Source organism: Caretta caretta, chromosome 11 (assembly GCF_965140235.1).
Source record: "Caretta caretta isolate rCarCar2 chromosome 11, rCarCar1.hap1, whole genome shotgun sequence".
NCBI classification, from domain to species: Eukaryota; Metazoa; Chordata; order Testudines; family Cheloniidae; genus Caretta; species Caretta caretta.
Genome location: NC_134216.1, coordinates 31,862,460 through 31,883,721, shown reverse-complemented (window position 1 = coordinate 31,883,721; position 21,262 = coordinate 31,862,460). Strand labels below are relative to the sequence as shown.

The following is a 21,262-nucleotide window of genomic DNA, read 5'->3' as shown; positions in this document are numbered from 1 at the left end:
TCAGAGGATTGCCCTTTTTATGCATCCAAGAATCTCATTAGCCCTTTAGCCACAGCATCACAGTGGGAGCTCATGTTCAGCTGATTTTCTACCACAACCCTCAGATCTTGTTCAGAGTAACTGGTTTCCACACTAGAATCGCCCATCATGTACTTGTCATCTATATTCTTTGTTCCTAGATGTATACATTTACATGTATTAAAACACACATTGTTTGCTTGCACCTAACTTACCAAATGATCTAGATCACTCTGTATTAGTGACTTATCCTCTTCATTATTTACCATTACCCCAATTTTTCTGTCATCTGTAAACTTTATGAGTGATTATTTTATGTTTTTTTCCAAGTCATTGATAAAAAATGTTAAATAGCGTAGGACCAAGAACTGATCCTTATAGGAACCCATTAGGAATCACTCAGTGGTGATTGCTGTTTACAATTACATTTGGAGACATATCAGCCAGCTTTTAAGCCATTTAATGTGTGTCATGTTAATTTTATATTGTTCTAGTATTTTTAATCAAAATATCATGCAGTACCAGAAATCTATTACATCAATTACCTTTATCAACCAAAGTTGTAATCTCAGAAAAATAAATAAATAAATAAGAATAAAGTAAGTTTGACAGGATCTGTTTTCCATAAATCCACGTTGATTGGCATTAATTATGTTATCCTCCTTTTAGTTCTTTACTAATTGAGTCCCATATCAGCCGCTCCATTATCTTCCCAGACTGACTGTCCTTTAACTACCTGGGTCATCCATTTTACTCTTTTTAAAAATTGGCTCAACTTTAGCTTTCTTCCAGTCTTCTGGAACTTCCCCAGTGTTCCAAGATTTATTGAAAAATCATCATTAATGGTCCAGCAAGCTCCTCAGCCAGCTCTTTTAAAATTCTTGGATGCAAGTTATATGGACCTAATATTTAAACATATCTAACTTTAGTAGCTGTCTAACATCCTCTTCAGGTGGAAAGAGTATTATCATATGGTATGACTACATCTGTTTTTCCCTCAAATGCAGAACAGAAATATTTATTTAACACTTCTTCTTTTTCTGCATTATTATTGATAATTCTACCATTTCCATCTTGTAATGGACCAGTATCATTTGTGACAAAGTTCCGAGCTTGTAATTGTGGGTCCCGTGATTTCTGGCGGATCCAGGGGCCCCACTAAGGCCCCAATGTGACCTTTCTTTCACAGTGTAGTGGCCAGAGTCACAGCCTATTGAGTTACTTTCATCACAGGCCAGTATGGGAGATGTAAAGGGGAAATACCCCACAATCTTTGTTGCTCCATAGAGCTTAGTAGGCACAGTTCACCCTCCTAAATGGACCGAGTCTTGCTTCCCATCTCAAGGGGATCTCTGTAGAGAGTGTGTGTTGGGGGGGGGGGGAAAGCACAACCCAGGCCCACCCTCTACTCCAGGTTCCAGCCCAGGGACCCTAAGAGCAGCAGCTGTTGGTAGCTTTCCCTCCACCTCTAAATGCTGCTTTAATTCCCTGGGCCATTTCCTCCATGGTTCCCTCTTCCTAGCTTCACTCTTATCTCAGGATACAGCAATATTAATACCACTTCTTCCTCCTTTCTCTTGGGCTCTCTCCAGGGAACTGGAAAGGAGAGCTTTTAAGCAGTCTGAGTGAGACCTTGATTGGTTCCACCTGTCTCCATTAGCCTAATAACCTTAATTGGTTAATTGGCATTAGATGTCTTGATTGGCCTGGAGTAGCCTTTGTTTGGCTATCCAGGGAACAGGGACCTGCTCATCGTGAGGCTGATAGACTTGCCTTCACCTATAGTCCTCTGGCCTGGAGGGAAAGGGTTGCTGCTCCTACTGCTAGGCCCTAGGCTCTCCCTGCTGCTGCTCCAGCTGCTTCCCTAGCAGGGCCAGACACACACCCCCTTTCTCTGCTACCTGGTTGCTGGCCAGCTGCTGACCCCCCCCCACCCTTGGGTACTGCTACTGCTCCAACTACATTCCCTTGGGGGGGGCCTGCTGGCCTGCTCCCCAGAGGCGGGGAGTGAGGGACCCCAGCCTCAGCCGTTGCTGCTGTGGCCACCACCACCACCTGAGAAGGGTCCTTTCTGCCTGCCTGAGCCACCACCTGGAGTTCCTGGAGCTGCTCCCATGTAGTTTGCTGCTTGGAGCTGCTGGAGCCCCGAGGAGGAGAAGAAGAGGAGGACCATCTACTGGTGGGGGAGCACCTAGAGACTCTGTAGACCACTGTGAAGGGGGCTCTGAAAGACTGAGTAACTTCCGAACTGTGCTCTTGTGGTGGGGGTTTTTGACTGTGTTTGTGGGGACGCAAGGGACAAAGCATGGAGCCTGCCCCCCGATCCGTCTGTGTGTCCCCCAACCTCCACCACCACCGCTGCCCCCTCCACCACCCCCACTGGCTGTTTATCATCTGCTTCTGCTCCTGCCTCTGGACTCAGCTGCTTGTTTGGCTTGCCATGCCCTGTTTCCACTGTCTGGGCCTGAAGCAGCAGCCAGCCCACACTGACTTTTTGTGCAAGCGCACGTGGGTGCATGTGCCCCCCGCCTTGGACTGACCCCCCACAGCTTTGCCCCTTGCTACCTGCCCCATTTGCCCCTTGCAGCCTTTTGCCCCTCCCTTTTGCCCCAGCCCCCCCTTACTAGCTTCAGTTTGTTTGCCTGTCCCGCCCTTTTCCTTCTACAGCTGTTTTTTTGCCCCTCCCCAGCCTCTGAAGCTAGACCCTCGGTTTCCCTGTCCTACCTCCAGCCTGCTTAGCCCCTAGCTCCGTGTGCCCGTGCACCCATGCCCCTTCCCATGTGCTTGTACCTCTCCCCATTTTAGTTTGAACCCCTTTCACTGCACCCCCAATGCTGTTGTATTCCCCCCTCCCCTAGTGCAGCTAGAGTAGCTGGAATCCCACCCCTGTGTTGGTGACTGACCCCCCAGCCCTTGATTGCCCCTCCCGTCCAGCCCACCTCTTTTGTCACCCTCCTCTCCTGCCTGCAGCCTAGGGGGGAGGAGTGGTTGACCTGCTTCCGCTTTCCCTCCTCTCTCCCTCCCTGCTCATTATGGCGGGGGACAAGGCAGGTGGGGCCCCTCCAGCAGACCCAGCTGCCCCTCCCGCACCTGCCCCTCCGTCATCCCCCCCAAGCCTCTACCTCAACCGCTGCTGCCGAACCACCTGCTAATCCCCCTGCTGGGGCACCGGCAGCAGCGGACACCGAGGTGACCTCCGCTGCTGCCACATTCCTCGCCCCCTCCGACTCTAGGGAAGTCCCCCCCAGCTGGTGGGAAGGGTCAGGGTAAAAAGAAGGGGAAGGGCCCTGCAAAAAAGACCAAGCTCTCCATGGCGGGGGTTGCCCCCACTGTCGCATCCCCGCCACCAGCCGTGGCATCCGTCCTCCCTGTTCCCTCCACCAGCTCTGCGGGTGCCCCTCCCCAAGCCCCCAGGGCGTACGCACTGGTGGTGGCAGCCCCCCCGCCTGCTGCTACATCATCTCTCCCGCCCACCGCCTCTGCTACCATCTATAGTGGCCAGGGCCCCTTCCCCACCGTGACCAGGAAGCATGGCGTCCGTTGCCTGCCTCACCCCACGTAGAAACCTACATGCGGGCATTGGCATGGGTGGTGGGGCCCACTGCCATGGTGGCGGCCTCTAAGATGTTTGGGAAGGTGGTGTTCTTCCTGGCATCAGAGGCTGCCGCCTAGGAGGCGGTGGAGAAGGGCTTGGTGGTGGGGGGTGTTCACATCCCCCTCAAGCCTTTGGAGGACCTGGGTGTACGGGTGGTGTTTTCCTCTGTTCCTCCCTTCCTCCCCAAGGCCGCCCTTTTGCCATTCCTCTTCACCTTGGGGAAACCCCTGTCTGTCCTCAACCCCCTTCCGTTGGGCTGTAAGGACCCAGCCCTCTGCCACGTTTTATCATTCCGCCGGCAGGTGCAGGTTCAAGTGCTGCCGGCGGCGTGTGATGGGGGGACTGTGGAGGGGTCCTTTCTGGTGCCCCATCGAGGGGCACAGTATTGGGTTTACTATTCTTCGGGGGAGGCCCGGTGCTTTCTCCGCCGGGTGGCAGGGCACGTCCAGAGGGACTGCCCCCTGGCCCAGCTCGGAGGGGCATCGGCTTTACCATTGCTGAGGGCCCTGATCACCTGGACCCTGGGGTCACCCCTCCTCCATCTGTGACCGATGTCAACTCCGCTCTGATCTCGGCGGTGGCCCCCCCAACGTGCCCAGATGAGCGTATGGGCCCCATTGCTGTGGTGGGTGTTAGACCAGGGCCCACGGAGGAGAGGGTGACAGGGCTGGACTTGGCAGGACTTGAGCAGGGCTTGCCTTTGGGGGGAGTCTGTCCGTTTCCCCATTGTCCTGCCCTCCTCTTCCCTTACCCTCCCGTCAATGCCCTCACTCCCTGGATCTGACCCAGCTGGCCAGCCCCGCCCTTCAGAGAGCTGGGAGCTTGTGCGAGGGAGGCACCGAAAGCGGGGAGTGCGGGCCCAGCACCCCCCCCTCATTGGCAAGGGGGAGGGATGCCCCACATAAAACTATGACGGGGGTTGCTGGCACTGGGCTTTCCGTTGACTCCCCTGCTGCCGTTCATCGTTTGGAGTTGGCCAAGGCTGCTGCAGCAGCAGGTAGCACCGTCTCTGCTATAGAGTTCCTCCCTGAGGGCGTCGCGGAAGTATCCCCCCTGCTGCTTTGCCATCTGTGCCCCCTGTAGGCGCCGCAATGGCGACTGCCCCGGCTGCTGTCGAGGGGGGGCCCCGTAGAGGCGGGTGGGGAGTTTACCTCTATTTTTGGTGAGATCGAGGCCCTAGGCTTGACCCCAATCACCGAGCGGATGGATGCGCCTCCGCTAGGGGGCCTCAGTCAGGGCGCCTGTGATCTGTTGCCCTCCCCTCCCCTTTTTCCCCCGCCTCAGGCGGTTCTCCCTGTTTTGGCCATTACACCGCCCCGGGACCTGACCATCTGCCCAGCAGCAAACAGTAATTGGGCTGGTGCCGCTGTGCCCAGTGAGGTGACGGCTGACGCCAAGTGGCCGGGCTCTGAGCCTATGGGTGCCCTGCCCTATGAAGCGGGGCCGCAGCTTTCCCCCTCCCCCCCAGTGCTGTAATCGTGGGTGCCTCGTTAAGTGGGGCACCTGAGCCTGCTGTTGTGGGGGTGCCCCAATCCCTTGCTGCCCCTTTGCCCACCATGCCGGGTGGAGGGGCATTGTGCCCCGGTGGCTCTGCCACTTGGGCCCCTGATTTTGTCCCTGTTCCCGTCCTAGATTTGTGTCCTGCCCCCGTCCCTGTCCCTTACCCTGTTCCAGCCCCTGTTCCTGTCCTTAACTTCTATTCCTTTCCTCCTCCTGTTGCTGCCATCCCTGGGTTGCCTCTTCTTCTTTTTAAGAGGTCCCCCGGGAGGCGATTTTTGTTTTTCCCTCTCCTGGCCCATCCGGGGCTGCAGTTCTCCCTCTGCCAATATCCCTAGGGCCAAGTGCTGAGTCGGGTGGCCAGAGGGGCGGGCACCGCGGCCGGAATCTGATCCCTGCTTGCCCATCTTGATAGGCAACAGGGCTGGCAGGGGGATCCAATTGGGGGACGCCCTGGGGTCCGTGACCTGCCACGCAGAGGAACGAGATGTACTGTTTCTTGGAAGACACTCGTGGCTCCATGAACAGAGTGCCTCTCACTCTTCAGCACTGGGGCAATTTCCATCTTGTTCTCCAGAGCGAGAGGGCCATTATGGGGGAGGGCAAATGGACCAGGAAGCGGGACGCTGTGGGTTACCAGTGACGCCCTGATGGCTTTTGGGGTTGGGGTTCCAGTGGGAACCGCTAGCACCCCTGACCGTGAGGATCATCCCCAGCCCTCTACATGTCGCCGTCCATCTTTGCCACTTTAAACACCCGGGGCTGTAGGTTGGGTCTCCGCAGGTACCAGGTGCTCTCCTTCCTTTGGGAAGGGGGTACTTGGTTATTTTCCTGCAGGAGATCCACACATACCTAGCTGCCAAAGCTAGCTGGTGGCTGGAGTGGGGGGACAGGGTCTACTTTAGCCACCTTTTGGCCCATCAGGCCGGGATGGCGACCCTGTTCTCCCTGCACCTACAGCCCGAGGTGCTGGGGATTACTGAGGTCGTGTCGGGTCGCCTACTGCATCTCCGGGCTCGGGTTGAGGGGCTGACGTTGCATCTTGTCAACATCTATGTCCCGGCTTCCGGCCCGGAGCAAGCGTGTTTCTTTTGGCAGGCGTCTGCCTTCCTTGGATCTCTGGATCCTCGCAAGTGCCTGGTCCTGGGCAGAGATTTCAACTGCACCCTTGAGGAGTGGGACCGAACAGGGACTGAGCCGAGCCCGGTCGCCGCAGACATCCTCAGGGAGATCATAGCACATCACTCCCTGGTGGATGTCTGGCGTGACCACCACCTGGATGATGACTCCATGTTCGCTTTTGTCCGGGAGGAGGAACAATGGTCAAACCACTCCTGGTTAGATCGCATCTATTTTTCTCAATGTTATCTTTGACAGGCCCACTCCTCCAGCGTCCGGCCGGCCCTGATCTTGGACCACCATTTGGTGGCCATGATGGCCTCTCTTTCTTCGGCCTATTGGCACTTCAGTAACAGCCTGCTGGAGGATGTGGGATTTGTGGCATCCTTCTGGGAGTTTTGGCTGGCCTGGCAGGACCAGAGGTGTGCCCTTCCCTCGGCGCGGTGATGGTGGGATGTGGGGAAGGTACGTGCCCAGCTCTTCTGCCATAGCCACACCCAGGGTGCCAGCCGGTGGAGGGATGTGATGATAGAGCAGCTGAAGCGGGAGGTATTGGACCTAGAGAGGCATCTGGCCACCAGCCCCAGTGATCCACCCCTCTGTGGAGTGAAGTAGAGGAGCTCCAGGCCCTTGATGATCTTCGGGCCCGGGGCGTCTTCGATCGATCCTGCATCCACCTCCTGCAGGAGATGGATCGCGGTTCCCACTTCCTCTACTCCCTGGGGAAGAAGAGGGGGGGCGAAAAAACAAGTCCTCTGCCTCCTGGCGGAGGATGGCACCCCCTCATGGATCCGGTGGAGATGCATGAGAGGGCCAGGGCCTTCTACGCTGGCCTTTTCTCCCCAGATCCAACCGATGCTGATGCCTGAGGAGTACTTTGGGAGAGACTCCCGACAGTCAGCACAGGCGACTGGGACCGTCTGGAGCTGTCTCTCACTCTGGCCGAGTTCTCGGAAGCCCTCTGCCACATGCCCACCAATAAAGCTCCGGGCATGGACAGGCTGACTGTGGAGTTCTACCGCGTGTTCTGGGACGTCCTCAGGCTGGACCTTGCCATCGTCTGGGCCGAGTCTCTGGAGAGGGGGGTCCTCCCTCAGTCGTGCAGGTGAGCGCTGCCCGCCTTGCTCCCGAAGAAGGGGGACCTCCGCGATCTCTGGAATTGGCGTCCTGTATCACTCCTCAGCATGGACTATAAGGTCATGGTGAAGGCCATCTCGCTGCGGCTGCGGTCCATGCTGGCAGACGTGGTCCATCCAGACCAGACCTACACTGTCCCAGGCCGTACCATCTTCGACCATCTTTATTTGGTCTGGGATCTCTTGGAGCTTGGGTGTAGGGATGGTCTGTTGTTCGCCCTCTTGTCCTTGGATCAGGAGAAGATGTTCGACCAGATGGACCATGGGTATCTCCTGGGCACTGTGCGGGCATTCGGCTTCAGGCCCCAGTTTGTGGGGTTTCTCCAAGTGCTGTACGCTTCTGCAGAGTGTCTGGTCAGGCTCAACTGGATCCTGACCACACCTGTCAGCTTTGGGTGAGGGGTGCATGAAGGCTGCCCGCTGTTGGGTCAGCTGTACAATGTGGCCATTGAGCCATTCCTTAGGCTCCTTCGCAAGTTGACGGGGTTGGTGCTGCATGAGCCGGAGGTGCGGCTGGTCCTGGCAGCGTACGCTGATGACGTGCTTCTTGTGGTCCAGGACCCGTATGATCTGGTGCAGGTGGAGGCCTGTAAAGCTGTTTATTCAGCGGCCTCCTCTGCCCGGGTCAACTGGGTCAAGAGCTCTTGCCTGGTGGTCGGGGCCGGATGGCGGGCGAGCTCCCTCCCACCCGCTCTTCAGGCCATCCTGTGGAGCATGGGTCTGCTGCTTTATCTTGGCGTTTACCTTTCTGCCACACATCTGTCTCCGCCAGAGAACTGGCATGGTTTAAAGGGCAGGGTGATTGGGCGGTTTCAGGGCCGGACGGGACTGCCCTGGTACCTCTCCCTCCGGGGGAGAGTGCTGATGCTTAACCAACTGGTCCTGTCCATGCTCTGACACCGACTCAATACCCTGTGCCCACCCCCGGTGTTCCTGGCCAATCTCCAGAGACTGGTCCTGGAGTTTTTTTTTGGCCGGGACTGCACTGGGTCTCTGCAGGGGTTCTCCATCTCCCCCTGGAGGAGGGAGGACAGGGCCTGACGTGTATGCGCATGCAGGTCCATGTCTTCCACCTCCAGGGCCTGCAGAGGCTCCTTCATAGTGCGGGTGGCTCGGCGTGGAGCGTATTGGCACACGCCTTCCTCCTCCACCGCCCGCAAGGGCTCCGATATGACTGGCAGCTCTCTTTTCTCCATCCGAGAGGTCTTCCACAAGACCTCTCCGAGCTGCCGGTCTTTTACCAGGACCTCCTCCAGTCCTGGAGACTGGTTTCAGCAACCAGGTCCTTTGTAGCCACAGAGAGGGTAGATCTCCTCGTGGAGCCCCTGCTACACAATCCCCATCTTCGTGTGCAGGTGGCAGAGTCCCCCTTGGTGTGCCAGAGGTTGGACCTGGCAGGAGTCATGAAGATTGGAGACCTCCTGGACTACGACCTGGGGGCTTGGGTGGATCCCCAGGCACTCGGTTGGTGCATGGGGCTCTCCACCCTTACAACCCCCCAGCGCGTAGTCCAGTAGGTGGAGGCAGCCCTGCCTCCCGCGGCTCGTTTTTTCCTTGAGCAGGTCCTGCGAGAGGGTGCGCCTCGCCCACCCCTCCAGGCCCTCCAGATCTTTCCATCGGCCCCCTGCCCCGTGAGGCTTCCCGGCCTCCCCCCTCCTCGTACCTCGAGTTGGCTGCATACAATGCAGCCAATTCGTTTCCAAACCACACCAAGGGACCACCTATACATGCTTGTGTTGCACACGCTTCACTACCCCATCCTCGTGTCGTGCACTGATACCAAGTGGCGGGACCTTTTACCAGCAATGGAGGGTAGGGAACCAGTGGGCTGGTTTGTATTTCATCTTAGTCCTGCGGCCCTCCGGGGATATCAGCTGGCGGCTCCTTCATGGAGCCGTGAGCACGGGCATGTACTTGGTGCAGTTCACCTCTGTCCCTGAAGCCTGTCCCTTTTGTGGCATGAGAGAGACCCTGGCGCACACACACCTTCAGTGCACCAGACTGCAGCCCCTTTTCCAGCTCCTCCAGAACCTCTTATTGCGGTTCTGGCTGCACTTTTTCCCGCACTTGTTTATTTATGCACACCCAATTCGAAGCCCCACAAAGTCGTGGGACCACCTCGTCAACCTCTTCCTAGCCATGGCCAAGGGGGCCATTCGTAACACCAGGGAGAGGAGGTTGGCAGAGAGGGGGGGCCTGCGACTGTGGGGCTGTTTTTCGTTCCTTTATTCATTCATGCATCCGGGCAGAGTTCCTCTGGGCAGCGTCCGCCAGCTCTCTCGACGCCTTCAAGGAGCAGTGGGCGCTGTCTGGGGTTCTTTGCTTGGTGTCCCCTTCTGGTTCCCTAGTTTTGGCCCTTTGACCCCCACACCTGTTCCCGTTATTGCAGTTGTTGTCCCTTGAATTCGATTGAGTTCTAGGTTTAGTAGCCCCTCCCTAGGCTGAGGGAGGGGCCTTTAGCAGTGGGCGAGCTAACGCTCGCACATGTGCTGGTGCTCAAAAGGGCCAGTCTCTCACATCCTTCTGGTCTGACTCCATCACACACTGTTAGGATTCTTTTTGTTCCTAAAGTATTTAACAAAATTCCTTTTTCTTGTCTTATTCAATCTTGCAGCTTTGCTCCAGGAAGACAGTACACCATCCAGGCTATTTCTAAGTCTTGCCAAATCTTTCTGTATCAGATCTCTAAGATATAGCCTTTCCTATCTATCCATCCAGCTAATACTCTTGTTGAGGTTCTCATCATGTTGCATCTCAGTTAGTGCAACATCCTTCACAAGCCTTGACAAATGCCATCATTCCCCAATTATATCTGTTCATAATGCTGCTGCAAAAATCCTTTTCATTGCCCATCACTTTGATCATGTCATTGTTCCTTTTGCATCCCTTCACTGCTTTGTTGCATCAAACATAAGCTACGTGGCTTCACTTTCGCCATGCAGTGGAGACGAAACCAAAGACAACTACACAGTAGTGGCAGATAGCTGTCCAAGGCCAGGACCAGGAGGACATAGAGACTCAGCCATCAGCTGACCTGATGTAGAAAGGAGGTATATGAGACTAACAGAGGACCAACAGGACACCACCCAATAGAATGAAGGCAGCAACAGGGTGAAAGCAAGCCCTGCACCAAGAGTGGTAACACAAACAAGAAGTCAGAGACTGGTTTAAAGGCTAACACCCTTGAAGGCTAACAGGCTACAATGGGCTGGTGCTAAAGGCTATGTCTCTATGGTGGGCTGTATACTAGTAACCTCTAGCCCCAGCAAGACAGCAAACACTTGCACAAAAGACACAACAACAAAAGCTGTTAAAAGGAAAGCTGTAACAACCTGCTTGGAACTTGAAAGGAGGAACACAGATTGCAGCAGGAAAGAATTTGAAGGAGTCATCAGAAAATCAGACATTGTGCACATGGCTAGAATGCTAGCTGCAGTTGCAGCATCTCTAAATAGCTCATAGTAAAAAGAGCTCAGTTGAGTTTTACAAGCCTGGAGTCCTTTCATGTTATTACTCAGCACATGGCACATGAAACAAATACACAGGCCACACTTCTGCAGCAAAATAAATCTCTATCTACCAAAATGACTTTGACTATTACATTTCATAATGTCCCATATTGTGGCTTTTTATGTTCCACATTGTTATGCCTAGTATAATTTCTCTGGAGTCATTTAACACTTAATCTTACTTTCTGAGAGATGGAAAAAATAGGAATGGTTTAGGCATTTGAAAATCTCATTGGTTGGGTTTTTGCTTTACAAACCAAAAACTGGGGTGTTTTAGATCCCTGACTTTAAGGGGGACGTGGGTTTGGATAAATGGTTTCAATTATGGCTTGTATGTGCTTTTTAGTAATATTTAGTAATATTATTTTAAACTGGAGGGTCATACGCTTTGTTGTTATAACTGGAGGGTCATACACATGCTGCACAAACAATGAGAGAGTAGCATATAAAGCTGCTGCTTGTGATATGTGCAGGAAGCAGCATGAGGCATCAGAGAGATTTATCTGCCTGTAGCAATATAGTGGGGGGAAAGGGGGTATATAGGGAGGAATAAGAGGGATCAGCAAGGGGGGGGGTCAAAGAATGAGATGATGAGGGCATTAGATACTCCCAACCCCACACTCAGAGCTGCTTTGTCCTTTACCTTCTAGATATGTGTTAACCTGCTCCACCAATCCCTTCTACCTGAGCTCAGAAATTCACATACCTTCCACACCAGAACCCTCCATTACCCCAGCCCCAAGCCCTGGCTGGGAACTGCATACGTGCGCACACTTGCTTTGTGTGCTCCTTTTCCTTCCAGAGTCAATATTTGCAGGGGCTGGTGCCCCCTCTCTATATCTCCCCCACCTTGGACCAAGTTTTGGGGAGGCAGCGTACTAGGAGGGAAGAAGGAATTAGGCCTCATTCACTTTTCTCTCCCTCTGGCTCCTCCTGATGTTCTCTCTGGGAGATAGACCATTCAGTGTGTCAGCATTTAAAACTCGATTGAGAGATGGACAGAGCTGAGATTAGCTTTGTGGACAAGTTCTTTGATCTATAGATAATTACAAAGCTGGTTAAACCTGCTAAGCAAATGTGTCGGGGCTCTGTGTGTTGTCCCTAATTTCCCCTTCCAGGTTTCTGACTTTTCCACAGAATCAATAGGATGTCATTGATGTCTAGAACTTTCCCTGAAAATTTGGAATTCATGTGATGTGCTGTTTCAAAGTTATCACATTACAGACAGACAAACAGAAATGCCATCAAGTTGAATGTGGGGCCCCACTTTGCTTGGCCAATAATAATAATAATAATTATTATTATTACTAATAATATAATATAATGATTTAAAACAATATATGGTAAATAATAAAATAAAAATATGCATACTATGTAAGATAAAGAGTAACATTTTTTAAAGCACCTAAGTGAAATAAGAGCCTCAAGCCCATTTTCAGAAGTGACTAAGGGTATGTCTACACTACGGAATAAGGTCGAATTTGTAGAAGTCGGTTTTTTAGAAATCTGTTTTATATATTCGAGTGTGTGTGTCCCCACAGAAAATGCTCTAAGTGCATTAACTCGGCGGAGTGCTTCCACAGTACCGAGGCTAGAGTCGACTTCCGGAGCGTTGCACTGTGGGTAGCTATCCCACAGTTCCCACAGTCTCCGCTGCCCATTGGAATTCTGGGTTGAGATCCCAATGCCTGATGGGGCTAAAACATTGTCGCGGGTGGTTCTGGGTACATTTCATCAGGCCCCCGTTCCCTCCCTCCCTCCGTGAAAGCAAGGGCAGACAATCGTTTTGTGCCTTTTTTCCTGAGTTACCTGTGCAGACGCCATACCACGGCAAGCATGGAGCCCGCTCAGGTAACAGTCACCCTATGACTCCTGGGTGCTGGCAGACGCGGTACGGCATTGCTACACAGTAGCAGCAACTCATTGCCTTCTGGCAGCAGACGGTGCAATACGACTGTTAGCTGTCATCGTCGTGTCCGAGGTGCTCCTGGCCACGTCGGCTGGGAGCGCCTGGGCAGACATGGGCGCAGGGACTAAATTTGGAGTGACTTGACCAGGTCATTCTCTTTAGTCCTGCAGTCAGTCCTATTGAACCGTCTTATGGTGAGCAGGCAGGCGATACGGATTGCTAGCAGTCGTACTGTACCATCTTCTGCCGGGCAGGCAAGAGATGAGGATGGCTAGCAGTTGTATTGTACCATCTTCTGCCGGGCAGGCAAGAGATGAGGATGGCTAGCAGTCGCACTGTACCATCTTCTGCCGAACAGCCATGAGATGTGGATGGCATGCAGTCCTTCTGCACCATCTGCTGCCAGCCAAAGATGTAAAAGATAGATGGAGTGGATCAAAACAAGAAATAGACCAGATTTGTTTTGTACTCATTTGCCTCCTCCCCCATCTAGGGGACTCATTCCTCTAGGTCACACTGCAGTCACTCACAGGGAAGGTGCAGCGAGGTAAATCTAGCCATGTATCAATCAGAGGCCAAACTAACCTCCTTGTTCCAATAAGAACAATAACTTAGGTGCACCATTTCTTATTGGAACCCTCTGTGAAGTCCTGTCTGAAATACTCCTTGATGTAAAGCCACCCCCTTCATTGATTTTAGCTCCCTGAAGCCAACCCTGTAAGCCATGTCGTCAGTCGCCCCTCCCTCCGTCAGAGCAGCGGCAGACAATCGTTCCGCGCCTTTTTTCTGTGCGGACGCCATACCAAGGCAGGCATGGAGGCTGCTCAGCTCACTTTGGCAATTAGGAGCACATTAAACACCACACGCATTATCCAGCAGTATATGCAGCACTGGAACCTGGCAAAGCGATACCGGGCGAGGAGGCGACGTCAGCGCGGTCACGTGAGTGATCAGGACATGGACACAGATTTCTCTGAAAGCATGGGCCCTGCCAATGCATGCATCATGGTGCTAATGGGGCAGGTTCATGCTGTGGAACGCCGATTCTGGGCTCGGGAAACAAGCACAGACTGGTGGGACCGCATAGTGTTGCAGGTCTGGGACGATTCCCAGTGGCTGCGAAACTTTCGCATGTGTAAGGGCACTTTCATGGAACTTTGTGACTTGCTTTCCCCTGCCTTGAAGCGCATGAATACCAAGATGAGAGCAGCCCTCACAGTTGAGAAGTGAGTGGCGATAGCCCTGTGGAAGCTTGCAACGCCAGACAGCTACCGGTCAGTTGGGAATCAATTTGGAGTGGGCAAATCTACTCTTGGGGCTGCTGTGATGCAAGTAGCCCATGCAATCAAAGATCTGCTGATATCAAGGGTGTGACCCTGGAAAATGTGCAGGTCATAGTGGATGGCTTTGCTGCAATGGGATTCCCTAACTGTGGTGGGGCCATAGACGGAACCCATATCCCTAGCTTGGCACCAGAGCACCAAGCCGGTGAGTACATAAACCGCAAGGGGTACTTTTCAATAGTGCTGCAAGCTCTGGTGGATCACAAGGGACGTTTCACCAACATCAACGTGGGATGGCCGCGAAAGGTACATGACGCTCGCATCTTCAGGAACTCTGGTCTGTTTCGAAAGCTGCAGGAAGGGACTTTATTCCCAGACCAGAAAATAACTGTTGGGGATGTTGAAATGCCTATATGTATCCTTTGGGACCCAGCCTACCCCTTAATGCCATGGCTCATGAAGCCATACACAGGCAGCCTGGACAGTAGTCAGGAGCTGTTCAACTACAGGCTGAGCAAGTGCAGAATGGTGGTAGAATGTATATTTGGACGTTTAAAGGCGCGCTGGCGCAGTTTACTGACTTGCTTAGACCTCCAAAACCAGTATTCCCACTGTTATTACTGCTTGCTTGCTGTGTGCTCCACAATATCTGTGAGAGTAAGGGGGAGACGTTTATGGCGGGGTGGGAGGTTGAGGCAAATCGCCTGGCTGCTGGTTACGTGCAGCCAGACACCAGGGCGGTTAGAAGAGCACAGGAGGGCGCGGTACGTATCAGAGAAGCTTTGAAAACCAGTTTCATGACTGGCCAGGCTACGGTGTGAAAGTTCTGTTTGTTTCTCCTTGATGAAACCCCCCGCCCCTTGGTTCACTCTACTTCCCTGTAAGCTAACCACCCTCTCCTCCTCCCTTCGATCACCACTTGCAGAGGCAATAATGTCATTGTTGCTTCACATTCATGCATTCTTTATTCATTCATCACACAAATAGGGGGATGACTGCCAAGGTAGCCCAGGAGGGGTGGTGGAGGAGGGAAGGAAAATGCCACACAGCACTTTAAAAGTTTACAACTTTAAAATTTATTGAATGCCAGCCTTCTTTTTTTTGGGCAATCCTCTGTGGCGGAGTGGCTGGTTGGCCGGTGCCCCCCTCACCGTGTTCTTGGGCATCTGGGTGTGGAGGCTATGGAACTTGGGGAGGAGGGCGGTTGGTTACACAGGGGCTGTAGTGGCAATCTGTGCTCCAGCTGCCTTTGCTGCAGCTCAACCATACACTGGAGCATACTGGTTTGGTCCTCCAGCAGCCTCAGCATTGAATCCTGCCTCCTCTCATCACGCTGCCGCCACATTTGAGCTTCAGCCCTGTCTTCAGCCCGCCACTTACTCTCTTCAGCCCGCCACCTCTCCTGGTCATTTTGTGCTTTCCTGCACTCTGACATTATTTGCCTCCACACATTCGTCTGTGCTCTGTCAGTGCGGGAGGACAGCATGAGCTTGGAGAACATTTCATCTCGAGTGCGTTTTTTTTTCTTTCTAATCTTCACTAGCCTCTGGGAAGGAGAAGATCCTGTGATCATTGAAACACATGCAGCTGGTGGAGAAAAAAAAAGGGACAGCGGTATTTAAAAAGACATATTTTATAAAACAGTGGCTACACTCTTTCAGGGTAAACCTTGCTGTTAACATTACATACATAGCACATGTGCTTTCGTTACAAGGTCGCATTTTGCCTCCCCCCACCGCGTGGCTACCCCCTCAACCTTCCCCCCTCCCCGTGGCTAACAGCGGGGAACATTTCTGTTTAGCCACAGGCAAACAGCCCAGCAGGAACGGGCTCCTCTGAGTGTCCCCTGAAGAAAAGCACTCTATTTCAACCAGGAGACCATGAATGATATCTCACTCTCCTGAGGATAACACAGAGAGATAAAGAACGGATGTTGTTTGAACGCCAGCAAACATACACTGCAATGCTTTGTTGTACAATGATTCCCGAGTACGTGTTACTGGCCTGGAGTGGTAAAGTGTCCTACCATGAAGGACGCAATAAGGCTGCCCTCCCCAGAAACCTTTTGCAAAGGCTTTGGGAGTACATCCAGGAGAGCCGCGAATGCCAGGGCAAATTAATCCTTTCACATGCTTGCTTTTAAACCATGTATAGTATTTTAAAAGGTACACTCACCGGAGGTCCCTTCTCCGCCTGCCAGGTCCAGGAAGCAGCCTTGGGGGGGTTCAGGGGGTACTGGCTCCAGGTCCAGGGTGAGAAACAGTTCCTGGCTGTCAGGAAAACCGGTTTCTCTGCTTGCTTGCTGTGAGCTATCTACAACCTCATCATCATAATCATCATCTTCTTCATCCCCAAAACCTGCTTCCGTGTTGCCTCCATCTCCATTGAAGGAGTCAAACAACATGGCTGGGGTAGTGGTGGCTGAACCCCCTAAAATGGCATGCAGCTCATCATAGAAGCGGCATGTTTGGGGCTCTGACCCGGAGCGGCCGTTCGCCTCTCTGGTTTTCTGGTAGGCTTGCCTCAGCTCCTTAAGTTTCACGCGGCACTGCTTCGGGTCCCTGTTATGGCCTCTGTCCTTCATGCCCTGGGAGATTTTGACAAAGGTTTTGGCATTTCGAAAACTGGAACGGAGTTCTGATAGCACGGATTCCTCTCCCGAAACAGCGATCAGATGCCATACCTCCCGTTCGGTCCATGCTGGAGCTCTTTTGCGATTCTGGGACTCCATCATGGTCACCTCTGCTGATGAGCTCTGCATGGTCACCTGCAGTTTGCCACACTGGCCAAACAGGAAATGAGATTCAAAAGTTCGCAGTTCTTTTCCTGTCTACCTGGCCAGTGCATCTGAGTTGTGAGTGCTGTCCAGAGCGGTCACAATGGAGCACTCTGGGATAGCTCTCGGAGGCCAATACCGTCAAATTGTGTCCACAGTACCCCAAATTCGAGCCGGCAAGGCCGATTTAAGCGCTAATCCACTTGTCAGGGGTGGAGTAAGGAAATCGATTTTAAGAGCCCTTTAAGTCGAAATAAAGGCTTCATCGTGTGGACGGGTGCAGGTTTACATCGATTTAACGCTGCTAAATTCAACCTAAAGTCCTAGTGTAGATCAGGGCTTAGGCATTTAGGAGCTCAAGTATTATTGAAAGTCTTTAACTTTTCATGTGGGACTTTGTTGTTAAATTATACACCATATTAATAGAGAATGACTGACTTAGTAATAAGTGAAAGTAATGTTTATTAAACAATAGTTGTCAGGGTTTCTTCCCCACTCTGAACTTTAGGGTACAGATGTGGGGACCCTCATGAAAGACCCCCTAAGCTTATTCTTACCAGCTTAGGTTAAAAACTTCCCCAAGGTACAAACTTTGCCTTGTCCTTGAACAGTATGCTGCTACCACCAAGCGTTTTAAACAAAGAACAGGGAAAGAGGCCACTTGGAGACGTTTTCCCCCAAAATATTCCCCCCAAGCCCTACACACACCGTTTCCTGGGGAGGCTTGAGAATAATATCCTAACCAATGTGTTACAAAACCATCAAAGACCCAAACCCCTGGATCTTGGAACAATGGAAAAATCAGTCAGGTTCTTAAAAGAAGGATTTTATTTTAAAAAAAAGATAAAAATCATCTCTGTAAAATCAGGATGGGAAATACTTTACAGGGTATTCAGTTTCAAAACACAGAGGATCCCTGTCTGGGCAAAACCTTAAAGTTACAGAAAACAGGAATAACACAGAGAAAATTCACATAAAACAAAAGATAAACTAATCCGCCTTGCTTAGTTTGCCTATACTGGTTGCGATATTGGAGACTTGGATTAGGATGGGTTGGAGAAGATGGATTTCTGTCTGGCCTATCTCAGTCCCAAGAACAACCACGTAAACAAAGAGCACAAACAAAAGCCTTCCCCCCTCAAGATTTGAAAGTATCTTGTTCCCTTATTGGTCCTTTGGGTTAGATGCCAGCCAGGTTAGCTGAGCTTCTTAATCCTTTACAGGTAACAGGATGTTGCCTCTGGCCAGGAGGGATTTTATAGTTCTGTATACAGAAAGGTGGTTACCCTTCCCTTTATATTTATGATAACAGTACATTGCTGATTGATAAACAGACTACTTGTGTTTCTTCACTATATTCAGTTTTTCAGGCCCACAATGTTACACTTACCGTGTTAGGGGATTGACTAAACAGGAAGACTTTCTCAATCTTTTATTTCAGGTTCTACAGTGGAGAGCACACCAGGAGGAGACAGCCAGACTGGAAGCTGCTGTAGCTGTCAGAAGTAAAGAAAAGGAAGATGAAAGAGAAAAGATACAGAAAGAAAAGGAAATGATTCAGAGAGCAGAGGAAAAAGAAAAAGTATGGAAAATGTGCTATTTGAATGATTTATTGTCTAATTGCTTTTAAAAGCTTTAAGTAATCTCAATACTTTATATTATTGTAAATAGTCTTTTTGTTATTAGTTCAGAGAGTAGCAAGTGGTTAGTGGAATGTTGCTAATACCCATTTCAGCTTTAAAGCTGCATGTACTTGTGCAGCAATTATTCTACTTTCTTATTTTTCTAAAAAGACAACAATATAGGCATATACGCTGTGGCTGACATACAGACGCAAGGAAAATCAGTGCAGAGAAACTACTGCATTTCTAGCTGTCTTACAGATTTATGCTATCAAGTAATATGGCAAAGACCGCTGAAGCTACCAAAGCTGCAGCAAGATATGCTGCATTGCAGCAAATGAGCCTCACAATATATTGGCTACAGTGTTTAAGCACACTGCACTTAGACCAACACAGGGAACTTTCAAATAGGCTTCCAAGAACAGGTGCACATTACCTCTTTCAAGACAGCAGACCTCTATGTTTACATTGTGCTACATCGTTTGACTGACTGGGAAATGTATGCAGTGTTGTAGCCTTATTGGTCCCAGGATATTAGAGAGACAAGGTGGGTGAGCTTGGACCAGCTTCTGTTGGCAACAGAGAGAGAAGCTTTTGAGATTACACAGAGCTCTTCTTTAGATCTGGGAAATGTACTCGGAGTGTCACAGCTAAATACAAGATGGAACAGATAATTGTTTAGCATATGTTGTTAACACATATTTCAACGTGAAGTGGCCCATTAACACCTCTCAGTCAAGGATTTTCTCAAAGGAAACCTGCACAGCCCCTTCAAGAGATGAGCCTAGGAGCTTAAATTCATAACGTCACTAGACACTAAAAATCATAGACTGAATAGCACACTGGAATTATGGTTTATTACAATCTGTAACCCCGTTAACACCCCATCACTCCCCGGCTTTCCCCCTTCCCATTAACTGGAGAGGTGTTAACGCGCCACTTCACCTTGAATAGTCCCTTGAAATATGTGTTAACTACTAGTGCTAAATAATCTGTTCCACCTTGTATTTATCTGTGACACTCTGGGTATGTTTACACTGCACTTAGACACTGGTGGCTGGCTCATGCCAGCTGACTCAAACTCACAGGACTTTGGCTAAGGGGCTGTTTCATTGCAGTGTAGATGTTCCTGCTGGGGCTGCAGCCCAAGCTCTGGGACCCTCCTACTTTCAAGGTCGTAGAGCCCGGGCTGCAGCCCGAGCCTCAACATCTACATTGCAATGAAACAGCCTCTTAAAAGACCCCAGAGCCAGAGTCAGCTGGCACAGGCCAGCCACCGGTGTCTAACTGCAGTGTAAACATATCCTCTGAATAAATTTCCCAGATGTAAAGAAGAGCTTTGTGTAAGCTGGAAAGCTTTTCTCTCTCTCTCCAACAGAAATTAGTCCAATAAAAGATATTATCTCACCTACCTTGTCTCTCTGTGGGGAAATAACATTGTTCTAACTAAAGTCTAAACAGTACTTTGTGGAAAAACTTTGGAGAATAAGTTTTTTTTACTGCTTATAGAAAAATCTGCTTATGTGTCACATACTAGCTATATTTTTCTACACTAGTTTTTATTATTAATGTAATTTATACAAAAACAGGAACCTTTTGATTTTGAGAATTTACCTATTTTTTTACTTATTTCTCATTCTGAAATCTTACACTCAGAGGATTAACATCACATTTATGTGGAATTTTTATATTAAAAATGTATAATTATTATTTCAAGTCAGCAATAAGCAGCAAGAGCAAATGAATGTTTATAGGGTGGTCCTGCAGATCCTTCAGCACATGAGTAACTTTACTCACATAAGCTGTCCCATTAACTTCTATGAGACTGTTGGTGCTCACATGCTTGCAGGATTGGGCCACTGACTAGTAGGTTTTTATGTATACATCTGTTGAAAGCAATGAGTGTGGGGGGGCACAAAATCAGATAGGCAGAATTGTTTCAAAATAGAATATTTTCATGATGCGTATTTGAAGGGTTTAGTGAAGTCCAGGGACCCCAGCCCCCAAGGAGGATTTAAGTTAACAGTTGATCAGCCAGTGGTGAAGGCTGGAAAATGAAAAAATAGTACCTTGCCAACTGATGTCTCCTCTGTCCTTAGGCTTCTCCGCAGGTAAATACCTGTCATAGTCCTTTGTAACATACCTTAATGGGAATGTACATAAACTCTGTTCATGCCCCATCTGACTGAGAGCATGAATGGGGGAGTTCGGCTCCAGAAATGCCTTATCCTTCTCTACCTCTACTTAGATGTTTGAAGTCTTGTCTCTTTCCGACCATCTGCATGACATTATCCATATTGCAGTAATGTTCTTGAAAACAAGATTTATTAAAACTAAACAGAATATGGTAGTAAAGCAAAAGAAATGGTTTACAAAATTGAGTGATGTAGGGGTCCTTTAGCTTAGTTACAAAGAAAAGAAAAGAAAAGAAAATCCTAGATCTTTAGAAAGTCCTCTTATCAACTCCTCTTTAGGCCTGACGTAGCCTTTCCCTATTGTGTCCAAAGAAATTTCCCCTTATCTCTTACCTACAGTTCATTATCATATCTGTGTGGCTATGTCAACCATTCCACACAGGAGTATTTGAACAAGAGTGCTGCCTAGAGAAAGTGCCAGTCTTTGTGTCCCATATGAGGACTTTACCTCTGGGATGTTTCCACACTTTCCTATCTCCAAGCCCACTTTGATCTCCCCTTCCTTAGACACGCCTCACTAGTTGAGGTGATGGACTTGATTTGCATGGCCATCATTCTTTGCTGTGGATGTTAGGCTGTGCCCATGTACAGTCTGTATCTAGT

At 50.5% G+C, this 21,262-nt stretch overlaps 1 protein-coding gene across 2 annotated transcripts in view; it reads left to right on the top strand.

Annotated features, from left to right (window-relative positions):
* Positions 1-21,262, top strand: part of CCDC148 (coiled-coil domain containing 148) — a 174,266-nt gene that overhangs the window by 126,899 nt on the left and 26,105 nt on the right. For both annotated transcript variants that reach the window (XM_075117866.1, XM_075117867.1), the window contains exon 11: positions 18,284-18,424. In XM_075117866.1, the coding sequence (XP_074973967.1) occupies positions 18,284-18,424 (141 nt within the window). The remainder of the gene's footprint in view (positions 1-18,283; positions 18,425-21,262) is intronic.